The sequence below is a fragment of the Pipistrellus hanaki genome (genome assembly GCF_964339955.1).
Source record: "Pipistrellus hanaki genome assembly, chromosome: 9".
NCBI lineage: Eukaryota > Metazoa > Chordata > Mammalia > Chiroptera > Vespertilionidae > Pipistrellus > Pipistrellus hanaki.
Window position 1 is genome coordinate 25,415,624 of NC_140511.1, and position 15,237 is coordinate 25,430,860.

At 40.8% G+C, this 15,237-nt stretch overlaps 1 protein-coding gene across 1 annotated transcript in view; it reads left to right on the forward strand.

The window, feature by feature from the left end:
- MAML2 (mastermind like transcriptional coactivator 2) overlaps window positions 1-15,237 on the forward strand; it is a 350,942-nt gene that overhangs the window by 236,437 nt on the left and 99,268 nt on the right. The window contains exon 2 of the mRNA XM_084895370.1: window positions 2,726-4,243. Coding sequence (XP_084751496.1) covers window positions 2,726-4,243 — 1,518 coding nt within the window. The remainder of the gene's footprint in view (window positions 1-2,725; window positions 4,244-15,237) is intronic.

The following is a 15,237-nucleotide window of genomic DNA, read 5'->3' on the forward strand; positions in this document are numbered from 1 at the left end:
CTTGCCCACTGCCTGGGCTGGAGTTGGTGAGGGAGTGAGAGGAGCCTAGGAGCCTGCACTCTTTCCTTCCAGTCCAGTTCCTTTCTCTCTCCCTCCCTCCCTCTTCCTCTCTCCTACCTCCCTCCATCACTGAATCTCTCTCTTCCCCTTCTCCCTTTTATTATCATCTCTCATCTCAAGCTTTATCTCTCTGTGTCTCTTTTGAACTCTGCTTTCTCTCTCCTTCCCTTCCTTCCCTCTCTCCCTTCCTCCCTCCTTCTGAGACATATTCTCCCTCCTTCCAATGGTGCCTCCCTCCACGGCTTACCCTCTTATCCTCCCCCTTTGCCCACTTTATCTTTTATAATGTATTTTTATTGTATCTTTTCTATGTTTAGATACAAAAATACTCACAATTGTGTTACAATCTCATACAGTGAGATTGAGTGCACTAGCATGCTATAAAGGAAGGCAATAAGCTAAACGATGTAGCCTACATGTGTAGTAGACTACACCGTCTAGCTTTGTGTAAGCACACTCTATGTTTGCACAATGACGACATCATCTAACAACACATTTCTCAGAGTGTGCCCCCATTGCTAAGCAACAAATCACTATAGTTTCCACCTCACAGGGTTGTTGTGAGGATTCTTAGCGTTGTGAGAATCCAGTGAGATTACTCCTGCAGGGATCTTTGCACAATGCCCAGCACACAGCACTTAATAAATGATTGCTCTTATTATTGTACTGATACAACCCTTGCTAATTCTATCACTGTCTCTACAATCCTGGTGGCTTGTACAAAGTGCTAGCACTGCTTCCTAGAGTATGCACTGCACTGCCCAGGGAGTGGCCAGGGCAATGGGAGAATCTGGCAGAACCGGTTTTTGAAAGCAGGGGAAAATAAATCAAAGGTGATAACCCAAACCTGGGGGAAAAAATGTATCCCTTTGTTTGTTCTCTATTAGTTGTGAAAGAGCCTTTACCATGTAACATATACTGAAATAAATCAGTGTGGCCACTCTTGGGGTAGCATGGCTGACCTCTTTGGTCTGTGCTCTTTCTGACCTCATGAGGACAGACAGTGGCAACTTGGAGTTTCTGCTAAATGGGGTGATGGCTGACCAGTGTTCTGTGATGACGTTGCCTACATTCGTGAGTAGACAGGATTAGGAGTCCAGAAACACTCAGAGAAGAGAGGGAGGAGCTTCACACCCAGTACAAATTATACCCTACCCCTTGCTGCACATTGCTCATCACTGACTGTGAAGTCACATGGGACTTCATTGAGAGTCTTAATTGAAAATAACAGAAGCCCAACTCATATAAGCTTAAGCAAAAAGGGGGATTTAATATAAAGATTGCAAAGTATCAAGGACTACAAGGAAAGTTGCAGAGCTGACCTGGGATTGAATCAGCCCCCTAAATCTTGTGTCTTTCCACTATGCTTCCTTGTTCTCTCTCTGGACTTACTTTCTCTATGGTCAGGTGGACGTAATGGAACAGCAGCTCACACGTTTTTGTAAATCACTGTGCAGCCACCCAAAGAGAGCCATAGGATTACCAAGGAAGGAGCTGATTGGCTCAGCTTGGGTTGGGTTCCTTTCTCTGATTACCAGTTAGCAATGGTAAAAGGCAACACATGGCACATCTACCATAACTATATACCACCTGTGAATGAGGAAAACCACAGATAAAGAGTTACTGAAACAGGCACTGATGACTAGAAACATCATGCTCACATTAGGTTCTGTGCTGCATCCTGGCCATTCCCAGATTCCTCATCATTTTAGCAGAGATCCAGGATGTCTCTGTGCTCACTTCCCTCTTCCTGTTCTCCTGGGCAAATTCTAACCCCTTACCATGCCAATTCCAGCATTATAATATAGTGGAAGTGACACAGGCTTTAGAACTAGACAGACCATAAGTTAAAGCCCAGGTCTAGCACTTCCTAGCTGTGTGACACTGGGCAAGTTACTTAGCCTCTCTGAGCCTCACTTTACTTATCCATAAAGTAATACACATCTAATCGGTTGTTGCAAACACGGAGGAAACAAATCCCCAGGGAAATCTGTGCTGAGAGTGTCTCCGATGATAAATGATAAAATCATGGTTTCTGTGCACCCACACAATGTTGCTGCATAGGCTCAACTGCAAAGCCACAGAATTACAGGAGGAAGAGTCGATGAACGTCAGATAGCATATCTCCTTGGGCACAACAATAATTCCAATACTTATGTAGAGGATAATAGCAATGAAAGGGTTGAATCTGTGGGGGGAAAACACAAGTAGAAATTGTATCCCAGCTTTATACTTTTCTGTGTTTCCCATCTTGGTCAAAGCCGTGTTCATGCCAGTCGCCTGTAGGTGTGTGGGGTTATGTGTACAGGCATGTGGAATATTTTGACCTACAAGAAAAATCAACAACACTGTGGTGATGCACTGTAGATATTACCAATAGCTCCTGATGATCTATGCAGGATTCTTCATCCATTGGCCTATGTCACTATCATGGAACCACAGTGACCTCTGACCACTAATTGATCTGCTCCTCCAGAAACATTTTATTTTGTTCTGTTTTGCTACTGCGAGTTTCATCATATTCCAGACTCGGCTTCATTGGTGCTTCTTTTTTAATTCTTCCTGTGTGTAAATGGAAGAAACGTTTAAATATTATGTCACTTTTGAAAAAAAGCACATCTGGATTCATATCTCATTTTATCTTTCTTTCCCTCTTGTCTTTCAGCTCCAGGGTTCCTTGAAAAGAAAACAGATAGTCAATCTGTCTCCTGCCAACAGCAAGAGGCCCAACGGCTTTGTGGACAACTCCTTCCTTGATATCAAAAGAATCCGAGTTGGGGAGAACCTCTCTGCAGGACAAGGAGGTCTCCAAGTAAACAATGGACAAAGTCAGATTATGTCAGGGACCTTGCCCATGAGCCAAGCACCCCTGAGAAAGACTAACAATCTGCCTCCCCACACACATTCTCCTGGCAATGGCATGTTTAACATGGGCTTGAAAGAAGTAAAGAAGGAGCCAGGGGAGACTCTGTCTTGCAGTAAGCACATGGATGGCCAGATGACCCAGGAGAATATTTTTTCTAATAGGTACGGAGATGACTCCGGAGAGCAAATGATGGATCCTGAACTGCAGGAACTGTTCAATGAACTGACCAACATATCTGTTCCTCCGATGAGTGACCTTGAGCTGGAGAACATGATCAACGCCACCATAAAGCAGGACGATCCATTTAACATTGACTTGGGTCAGCAAAGCCAGAGAAGCACTCCCAGGCCCTCCATTTCTATGGAGAAGACAGTGATCAAAAGTGAATACTCACCTGGTCTGACCCAGGGGCCATCGGGCTCTCCTCAGTTGAGGCCCCCATCAGCCGGCCCTGCATTCTCCATGGCCAACACTGCCCTGTCCACTTCCTCCCCAATTCCTTCGGTCCCTCAGAGCCAGGCTCAGCCTCAGACAGCCTCAGGAGCAAGCCGGGCCTTGCCAAGCTGGCAGGAAGTGTCCCATGCCCAACAGCTCAAACAGATAGCTGCCAACCGTCAACAGCATGCCCGGATGCAGCAGCACCAGCAGCAGCAGCACCAGCCCACCAACTGGTCAGCCTTGCCCTCTCCCGCTGGGCCATCTCCAGGTCCATTCGGGCAGGAGAAAATCCCTAGCCCTTCTTTCGGTCAGCAGCCATTCAGCCCACAGGGCTCCCCCATGCCTGGGGTAGCCAGCAGCAGCAGCCAGTCAAAAGTCATGGCTAACTACATGTACAAGGCCAGCCCCTCGGCCCAGGGTGGGCACCTGGATGTGCTTATGCAGCCAAAGCCTCAGGATCTCAGTCGAAGCTTTATGAACAGCTCGCACACGGCCATGGAGCCCCGTCTTGGCAACACCAAGCCTTTGTTCCATTTTAACTCAGATCAAGCAAACCAACAGATGCCTTCTGTTTTGCCTTCTCAGAACAAGCCTTCTCTCCTACACTACACCCAACAGCAGCAGCAGCAGCAGCAGCAGCAGCAACAGAGCTCGATGTCAGCTCAGCAGCAGCAGCAGCAGCAGCAGCAGCAGCAACGACAACAGCAACAGCAGCAGCAGCAGCAGACACAGCAGCCACCCTCTCAGCCCACCCAACCTCTGTCAAACCAGCCTTTGCTAAGGTCATCTTTGCCACTTCAGCAAAAGATCCTGCTCCAGAAAATGCAGAATCCGCCCATCACAGGACTGGGATACCAAGTCTCCCAACAACACAGACAGGTAAGGGCTCTGCTACTCCAAGCACAGAGTGCCCATAGACCACGGGTCTTGATCATTGTGTTTTGGTTACCATTATGTTTGTGTTGGGACAGGATCAAGACCCGTGATTCTGCGGATCCATATGAAGACCTCAAGGAGTCTTGAGCTAGTATTTCTTTATAGGGCGTTAATGTCATCGAGATCTGTAGGGATCAAAGGCTCTTGCGTATTAAGAATGTTTCATTATAATCCATGCCTTTGGTTACAGGTCCAGTTGTCAATCAGATTCTGATATGCTCATTGTTTATTCATCCAGTCCATAAATTGGTCATTAAGTCAACAAGTGCAACCTGAACACCTACCATGTGCAAGATGTTGTGATTATGCTGAGTGTTGACATAAGGCCACATGTGATATTGAAAGTATTTAACAACTAGTTTACCATCCATACCAACCATTTAAAATGTCTTAATGCCCCACCCATCATAATAGATCCTGCTGTGACTCCATGTTGGTGCTGAGTATTAACCTTAAATTAGACGTGATCCTTGTCTGCAAGCACGGCCTCCAGAGGGAGACAGGCTTTAAAGACTATCATTTTATGAGAGGCAAGGGGAATGATGTGAGAGCACAGAGGTTGGGTATCTTACCCAGCAAAGGGAAACCAGAGCAGGCTTCTGGAGAAAGTAATGTTGGAGTTAAAGTTACATGTTAAAGGATGAAGTCATCATGATGATGAACAACAAAAATCTGTGGTTACCTTACATCCTGTGGTTACCATAAAATAGGGATTTTATTCTGCCCCAAACATGTGTATTTGAATAGTATGAAGAAAGAACTATGTATCTCCAGAGCACGTACTCTAATTCTTAGGGAACTTGAAAGAGGAAACTCTTCCTGGAAAAAAAAAGAAAGGAAGAAAGGGAAGGAGGGAGGGAAGGAGGGAGGGAGGGAGGGAGGGAGGGAGGGAGGAAGAAAGAAATGGAGGGAGGAAGGGAGGGAGGGAGGAAGGGAGGGAAGGAGGGAGGGAGGGAGGGAGGGAGGGAGGGAGGGAGGGAGGGAGGGAGGGAGGGAGGGAGACAGGCATGAGGGAAGGAACTTGAATGTTGCTGCTTATGCATGTAATTTGACAGGTCTACATTAGTGTCCAAGCACAAAGTCAGCAAATTACATGTCAACACAGTATGTTGGGACAGAACAATGGCACAGAGCCTAATTTCAGTCCCATTCCTAGAGTAGTTTTCATGGTCACAGCCCAGAAAAGAATGCCACAAGCACCACAGACTGTGGCCAAGCTACCCTTTGCCCTAGATGTGAGAAAACTAGACTCAACTAGGATCCTAGAACTGTGTATCAAGTAAAGCGCTTTCAGTTCTTGTTTAAAGAGTGATCTATATTTTAATTGTAGATTATGAAGAATGGACTTATTAAGAGTCATGTGTATATTTTAGAAGGTTTTGTTTTTAATATGGGTAGTTTGGGGATCATTTAAAAACAAATGGTACTGTGGAACTACTTTCTCAGTTACATGTAGCCATATTGATTTGGATGAATTAAGGTTCAAATTCTTACCAACACTCACTAGGTACTTGACTTCAAGCAAGTCCTCTAAGCCTCAGTTTCCTAACCTTTAAAATTGATAATAATATACCCTAGGTTTTTTTAATAATGAAATTATATAATTCTTAGTTTAGAGTCTAGAAAAAAGTTGGCTATTATTGTGGTTATCATGGAAAGAACCATATGTGATATCAAAATATTTTAACAAGTATTAGTATTATATAGGAAAGGCATTAGAGTAAGTCTCAAATTCTAACAAAATAATATTGGAGGAATAAAAGAGAACAATCACTATTTTTTCCCTCTAGCAATATAGTGAGTGGGGAGTGATTTATCCTCCCTGGGCTCAGACTTCAGACCATAAAAATGGAAATAATAAGTAATGACATATTAATGAGAGCATTTCTTGAGTGTTTACTCTATAAATGGCATGACTTCTGCCTCCCTTACTTGTGGTATCTCATTTTACCCATCTGAGTGAAATACCATTATTCTCATTTTACAGGTGAGGCACAGAGAGGTTAAGTAACTTTCCCACAACCACACAGATAATAAGTAGCTGAGCCAGGTTTCTGATGGGTCTACTTTGAAGGGTTGTGCATTCAGCCACTAGGCTGTGCAGCTCACAGGTAGGATTTGTTGAGAAATGAATGACCACCTAGAAATCGTTGTGGGATTCTCAAAAGGAATTCATCTTCTCATACTGGACAATATTTACACAATATACATAGTTGATTAAGTCCTTTTGGGATAGAGAAAGTCTTAAATCTCTCACCTTTGGGATTGTTAAAAGAACTAAAATAGTCTGTGTAACTGCCTAGTTGTAGACCTTCCTAAGGATGAACATTATGGAGCTAGTCAAAATAAATAATTTGCAGCAGGTGCCTCATCAGTTTTCTTTGGGAGCCTTCCTGCCACCTCTGACATCTGTCCTGTTTCCAGCTCTACTGCTCACATCAACAACCATACACCATACTTCTGGTCCCTTAGTCCCCAACTCAGCTTCTAGGATCCAAGCACATTAATGGGTATTAATGGCAAACTCAACAAACATCTTCCAGTGTCTTAGGTGATTTTTTCTTTTCCCAATGCATAGGATACATAGAATGCCCAGATAATTTTCACCTTTTTTGAGAAGGCTTTTCAAAAGTGTTAGAAATAGCGGTGGCATTCCAAGCGAAAGGCCTCTTCTTAATAGAAAGGTGAGTGGCTACCCATTTAAAGGTTTATTTCAGTTTTGTAGATTGAACCTGTGTCCCTTCCAGCTCAATGATTCTATGAGCTATGACTCTGAAGTCTTTTGAGCCTGAGTTGGAAGTGAATGTAGCAGAGCTCTAGAGTCAAGTAAGTGTTGCCTTCTTGAAAGCATTCACCTTTGTGGAGTTGGGCCCATTCTGATAATGGTGCTATTCACTATAGTTACAAAGTTTTCCTCTGGGGATTTTCTTCAGAGCTTTTAGTACACTGAGTGGATTATTACCAATGCAATAATATTCATCCTGTCAGGGTTTTTTTTTTTAAATAGTCAAGCTGGATAATGCTGCTTTGGGTCAAAAACAAGGAATAACTGATCTTATATGGCTGCATGTCAAGCTTGGTTTGTGAACTTTCTCTGAAGGCAATCAAGAAAATAAGTTCCTTCCCAAGATGATAACTTTGAGAAGCATCTTTCGTTTGGATGTAAATATTTCAAAGATTTTTTTCTAATTTCTATTGTTGTTGTTAATCCTCACCAAAGATATTTTTCCCATTGATTTCTAGAGAGAGGAAAAGGGGAAAGGGAAGTAGGGAGGGAGGAAAAAAATTGATCTGAGAAAGACACATTGATTGGTTGCCTTCTGCATACACCCTAACCAGGCCTGGGGATCAAGCCTGCAGCCCAGGTACGTGTCCTTGACCAGGAACCATTGAACCTGTGACCCTTCCATCCAAAGGCCAGCCCTCTAACCACTGAGCAACACTGGACAGGTCAAGTTTTTCTAATTTTTATTGTCTCATCCAGTATATTGCCAAGTATTCTCAACTCAAAGAGAATAGATTTAACTCTCCCATCCACAGTAAACAGTACACATATGTATTCTCATTTCAGATTCACTAAATCTCTACTACTCATGATCAAAGACATGGGATGGGGGATTGATAATTCAGCAACTCTTAAGTTTATCAACTAAAAGCATCCTAAATGAAAACAATAGTCGTGACTTTTTTTCTGCTTGTCATACTCACTTTATGTCAAACACAGGAAGATTTACTATGGGATTTGCTAATTGGAGCCCTTTAGCCTTGGAAATGCTGGAAATCTTGGCTTTCTGCTACAGAATGGTACACTGAATTTGTTCATTGGTTGCTTGTAATTTACCCAGTAGAGGGTGCACAGATGGCCTTCTGCTCAACTTTCAGAACTCAGACAGATCTGCTTGCTCAAGCAGAGGCTAAATTTGGGGGATTCCTAGGCCCCTCTCCCTTTGTTGGGTACCCACCTCTGCTCTCCTGGAAATTCCTAAGGGACAGATGCAGCATAATCGAATTGCTATAAACATCTTATTGTTCCATTGCCTGGGGTGGTTTTGAGTAAAGCCCCTTCTCCAGAGACTTTGAGAACAAATGGCATTTGGCATTTCACAAAATGTCTTCAGCCACTCTGTCTTGCTAATGTTTGGGGCTTTTCAAATTGGAAAAGCTCCCGGCTATAATTTTCTTCCCTTTCTGATTTGAAGGTTATGGGAGAGGGCAAGAGCGGGATGTAATGCATGCAGGTCGGATCTATCTTCATGACTTGTTTAAGGTGTGAAAGAGTTACTGGCTGACCAGGACTCATATAAGAGTAGTCCGAAAGCACTGATCTCTTGAGTCAAAAAATGATCTTTTTTTTCAGAGCTTTTTAATTAGACACTTAAAAGTGTGACTTTTTTTTCTAACATTAGATCCATGAAACTCAAGTGGATTCTATATTTGGTTTAGAATTCTCCCATCTCTAAAAATTCTGAGAGGGCAGGCAGCCAGTGAATGGATGGTTTGTTATGACCGAAACATAAATTTGTACATTTCCTCCTTCGTTTAAAGCCAAGCTCCTCAATCATACATCAAGAACCTCACCACACTCTCTCTGCCTAGCCAAGTTTATCCTTCACTACTCTACATATCAATCCTGACTTAAATCAGGCAAGTCTCCTAATGTTCTCCTCCCCTCTTTTGGAAGGTAATTTTGTTTATGTCTGATCTTCAAGATTAACCCTCAGAAAACTGTTTCCCAACTGGCCTGGGTGAGGGTGGGGGAATCACTGTACTTTTCATATACTGACAATACTAGGTGTGCATAATGGCAGATTTTTTTTAAAATATATTTTATTGATTTTTTTACAGAGAGGAAGGGAGAGGGATAGAGAGCCAGAAACATCAATGAGAGAGAAACATCGATCAGCTGCCTCCTGCACACCTGCTACTGGGGATGTGCCGGCAACCAAGGTACATACCCTTGATTGGAATCGAACCTGGGACTCTTCAGACTCTCGATTGGAATCGAGCCTGCAACCAAGGTACATACCCTTGATTGGAATCGAACCTGCAGGCTGATGCTCTATCCACCTAGCCAAACCGGTTTCGGCCATAATGGCAGATTTTGTAATCAAAGAAAACATGGTAATTTCAAGAGAAACATCAAAAGTGCTTTATTCAAAGTAATATCCATTGCTAGCTACACATTTCCCCCATCTTTCAGGTAATTTGTGGATACCATCCCAATAGAACTTTTCTTGTTTTGAGGCAAACCATTCAGAGACCAAATTTTCCACTTCTTTGGACGTTTTGAAGTGCTGCTCAGAAAGTACATGTGCCATCAATCAGAACAAGTGATAATCTGAAGGAGCAATGTCTGGTGAATACAGTGGGTGGATTAATACTTCCCAGGCAAGATCTTCTAATGTGTCTTTAACTGGTTTTGAAGTGTGTGATGGTGGGTCATCATAAAGCAAAATTACTTTGCCATGTCTTCTGGAACATTCTGGTGGTTTCATGATCAAAGCGTGTTTCCAATTGATTCTTTGTTGTTGATTAATGGTTTCACCTGGTTTTAAAAGCTCATAATACAGCACACCTCCTTGATCCCACCAAATGCAGAGCATTGTCTTTTTTCTGAAGCGATTTGGCCTTGGAGTCGATGCTGATGGTTGAGCTGGATCAACCCATGATTTTGTGACTTTGGGATTCTCAAAATAAATCCACTTTTTATCACCAGTCACAAATTGATACAAAAAAAGACTTTCATGCCATTGAAGCAACATTTTATTGATTACTTTTCGGTTTTCCATTTGTCTTTCATTCAGTTGATGTGGCACCATTTTTCTTCCTTTAAAATCTTTCCCATTACTTGTAAACAATTGGAAATTGTTTGTTGAGCAACATTTAATCTTTGTGCAAGTTGTTTTTGAGTTTGACACACATCTTTTTCCCCCTCATTTTTTTATTAAGGTATTATATGTGTACATATCTTACCATTGCCCCCCATCCCACTCCCATACATGCCCTCACCCCCCAGAGTTTTGCATTCATTGGTTATGCTTATATGCATGCATACAAGTCCTTCAGTTGATCTCTTATCTCCCCACCTCTCCCTAACCTTCCCACTGTAATTTGACATTCTGTTTGATGCTTTACTGTCTCTGTATCTTTTTGTTCAATGGTTTAAATATTCTTTATTATCCATAAATGAGTGAGATCATGTGGTATTTTTCTTTCATTGACTGGCTTACTTCACTTAGCATAATGTTCTCCAATTCCATCCAGGTTGCTGCAAATGGGAAGAATTCCTTCTTTTTTATGGCAGCATAGTATTCTATTGTGTAGATGTACCATAGTTTTCTGATCCAGTCATCTGCTGATGGGCACCTAGGCTGTTTCCAAATCTTAGCTATTGTAAATTGTGCTGCTATGAATATAGGGGTGCATATATCCTTTCTGATTGGTGTTTCCAGTTTCTTAGGATATATTCATAGGAGTGGGATTACTGGGTCAAATGGGAGTTCCATTTTTAGTTTTTAGAGAAAACTCCATGCTGTTCTCCACAGTGGCTGCACCAATATACGTACATTCCCACCAGCAGTGCACAAGGGTTCCTTTTTTTCCGCATCCTCGCCAACACTTGTCGTTTGTTGATTTGTTGATGATTGCCATTCTGACAGGTGTGAGATGGCACTGCATTATCGTTTTGATTTGCATCTCTCGGATAATTAGTAATTTTGAGCATGTTTTCATGTGCCTCTTGGCCTTCCTTCTGTCTTCTTTTGAAAAGATTCTATTTACATCCGTTGCCCATTTTTTTATTGGATCATTTCTCTTTCTTTTATTAAGTTGTATTAGCTGCCTATAGATGTTGAAGATTAAACTTTTATCACTGATAACATTTGCAAATATGTTCTCCCATATAGTGGGCTTTCTTGTTGTTTTGTTGATAGTTTCTTTTTCTGTAAAAAAAAAAAAAAAAAAAAAAAGCTTTTTATTTTGATGTAGTCCCATTTGTTTATTTTCTCGTGGTATGTTCTTCCATCTGTTTACATTTTCCTCTATCTCTTTTTTCAATGTCCTGTAGTTTTCCACGTATAGGTCTTTTACCTCCTTAGTTAAGTTTATTTCCTAGGTATCTTAATTTTTTTGGTGTAATGGTAAATGGGATTGTTTTTTTTTAGTCTCTCTTTCTGTAAGTTCACTATTGATGTATAGAAAGGCCATAGATGTCTTGACATTAATTTTTTCCTCAAAATAATGAATTAAAACTTCCCACAAACGCTATTTTTTTGGCACAAAATTCAACATTTTTAAGCATAAAGATATCTATGATGTTAACACCTTCAGCAAATTTGAAATATGAAATTTTGAAGCTTGCTGTCAATTCAACAAAATAGCATACATATCAAATCATATATATATATATATATATATATATATATATATATATATATATATATCAACATATGTGTAACTCCATCTATTGAAATAAATCTGTGTTATTAACTGATAAACCTAATACTTTTACATACTTACAATTGCCAGAGGACATGCTAGAGAAGAGACAGAACCTTGGATCAGCAGGACATACCTTTTCTAATGGGAAAATCATCATGAATCAGTGTTCTACAACAATATATCATGCAAACCGCCCTTTTCTTGGGGCTAAAATGTCAGTCAACAGGCTAGTGCCAGGGTTTGGATTTAGGGCAGTGGTTCTCAACTTTTCTAATGCCTCGATACTTCAATACATTATTTTCATTGCTACTTCATAACTGTGATTTTGCTACTGTGATGAATCATAATGTAAAGATCTGTGTTTTCCCACGGTCTTAGGTGATCCTGCTAGCAGTTCTCAACCACAGGTTGAGAGCCACTGCTGTAGAGACTAAGACCATCAGAAAACACAGATATTTACATTACGATTCATTAACAGTAGCAAAATTATGAAGTAACAACGAAAATAATTTTATGGTTGGGGGTCACCACAACATGAAGAACTGTATTGAAGGGTCGCGGCATTAGGAAGGTTGGGAACCACTGGTTTAGGGGCTAAAACAAGGTTAAAGGAAGTCAGGAGCATGAAGGGCCAAAGATGAAACAAGCTTAAGTCCTAAAAAAAAGCTGGGAAACAAAGTCAATCAGTATATCCAGAACCCAGGAGGGAAGCCAAAAGACAGTAACTAACTTACGGTCAAGGGTAAAGTATAATGACATGAAATCCAGAGGGAAGTTAGGATAGAAACTCAAGAAAAGTGAGGTGATCATTGCAAGTGACCTTTGACCATTTGGTGATTTCTGTTAGGACTCACCTTGATGAGGTTATGCTGGCAAAAGGGAAAGGGTCTGGCACAGACACACTGACAGTTGTCCATGGCAGACCAGGAGCTTATGTTTGCATAGTCATTTGATCTTTGATATTTTATCATTCATCTGTTAAGTTTACAAAGGAAACAAAAATTTGCTTTTAAATTTTATCTTTGATATTTTATCATTCATCTTTTAAGTTTACAAAGAAAACAAAAAGTTGTTTTTAATACTCCGGGAAACTAGTGCTAAGGCCAGAATCCACAGTGACTTTCCAGACATATATCAATACCAGAGGCCTGATGCACGAACTTTGTGCAAGAGTAGGCCTTCCTTCCCCTACTGGCTGCTGGCAACGGCTTCCCTCCAGCACCCAGGACCCAGGCTTCCCTTACAGCCCCAGCTTCCTCCAGAAGGTCATCTGGAAGGACGACCAGCCTAATTAGCATATTACACTTTTATTATTATAGATGATTTGTCTTGAAGAATCTTGATTGGAAAAATTAGCAGAGGGGATTTTTCATGTGTTTTGTTAGTTAATTCATTTGTTTTTTTAACATTAATTCCATTTCCGTGCCATATACAAATAACCCAAATGGTAGATACTGCCAATCTTTCCTAGCAGGTGAGGGCATTGAGGCTCAGAGAGGTTAAATAACTTGTTTAGAGTTAATGTGAGTAACTGGTCTGAGTTTAAGTCCAATGCTAAGAACTGTGCTTCCTATGTTAGAAAATAGGTAGAGGTGGTTATGGTATCACATAATTGTCCTCATCCCCCCATTCCCATCCCAAACCCCTCCCCACATATGCCCCCACCCCCTGTTGTCCATGACCACTGGTTAGGCTTATATGCATGCACACAAGTCCTTTGGTTGATCTCTCCCCCTTAACCCCTACTATAGGTGGTGTTTACAAATGTCTTCTATTTGGTTGGTTGCCTTTTAGATTTGTTGATAGTTTCTTTTGCTGTGCAGAAGCTTTTTAGTTTGATACAGCCCCATTCATTTAATTTTGCTTTTGCTTCCATTGCCTTTGAGGTTAAACTCACAGAATCCTCTCTCTTAGATCAAGGTCCACACGTGTAGTACCTTTGTTTTCTTCTATGTAATTTATTGTTTTAGGTCCTATATTTAGGTCTTTCATTTATTTTGGTTAATTCTTATGTATAATGACAAATAGCAGTCTGGTTTCATTCTTTTGTATGTGGCTTTACAATTTTCCCAGCACCATTTATTGACGAGGCTTTCTTTTCTCCATTGTATATTTTTGGTTTCTTTGTCAAAATTTATTTGTGCATATACATGTGGGTTTATTTCTGGGCTCTCGGTTATGTTCCATTGGTCTGTGTGTATGTTTTGATTTCAGGCTTCTGTTGCTAGGCTGATTTGCTGCTGGGCTTTTTGGTACCTCTGATCCCAGATAAAAATGGAAAAAAAACCCAAGGGAGTGGTATGTGATTTAGTTTTTAAAGCAAAAAAATCCAAGGGTTTTGTCAGATTTTTAAAAATGATAAAGCAAATTTATTCACTCTCTTTTTCTTCAACATGATCCATCAAGATTTAAGAACCTGTTCAGGATTACTATGAAGAGTTTCACAATAGGGAAAAACCATAATTCTTGCATTCATTCATGTGATAAAAATTTATTGAGCACCTACAGTGTGCCAAAAATTGGAGATTAAAAGATTAAGTGATCCAAAGAACCCTCTTTGTACTCCTCTAAGAGATCAGGAAAGCATGGTTCCTCCTTTCAATGAGCTTTTGATCTGAAGAAGACATCTGTCTCTAATATTTATTGGATTCCCATTTGGTACATCTACCACATTGTTCTTATCCTTCACAATCCACTCTATATAGTAATTGAGCCCAAATCACACGGGCCTCTCCCCTAAGTCCACAAGTTCAATTCTGAACATGTTGTTTTAGTCTTTTACAGAATATAACTCTATTTGCTGGATATTCCACTTTCATTTTTATTTCATGGTTGTACATAATAGTTCAGAGCACAATGGAGTGAATTAGTGTAAAACAACAATTAACTCCTTTATCCCTCAATAAAGACATAAGCACAATAACAAGACCATGTTAGGGTTTAAATCCACAGTTAGGAGAATGGCTTTTATTCTTCTCATTCCAAGGTCTTTGTCCATGTGTTGCATCCATCAATAAGAGCTGTGCATTTAAAGCATTAGTGGGTAATTTAGCCTGTTGAATACCAAGTTTCCAACCAAGGGAGAAAGGGGGTATGAGGTTAAGAAATAGATTTGATCCTGGAGACGGATATGCAAGAGGGTTAATGGAAAATCTGACAGATATTTAACTGTAATGTGCATTAATGTAGGTGGCTGAAACAATCCCCTTTGCACCCATTTTAATTAGTTTTGCCTTTTCTAATCATATGCCAGGTTTTATCAGTTTGGTAGGGAGGGACGGGGGGCGGTCTTCTTGTGAAATCTAAAGGAAGCATAAACACATTTAGGCAGTGTACTACTATAATCAGTAAATTTTCACATTAATGCTAATTAAAATCAGGCACAAAGATTTGAGATTCAGAAGGTGTTTACTATAAAGAGTTGTAGGTTTGAAACAAAAGACTGCAAAAATGTTTAGACTACTCGAATCAGAGCGATGTAATGCAAGTGAATCATC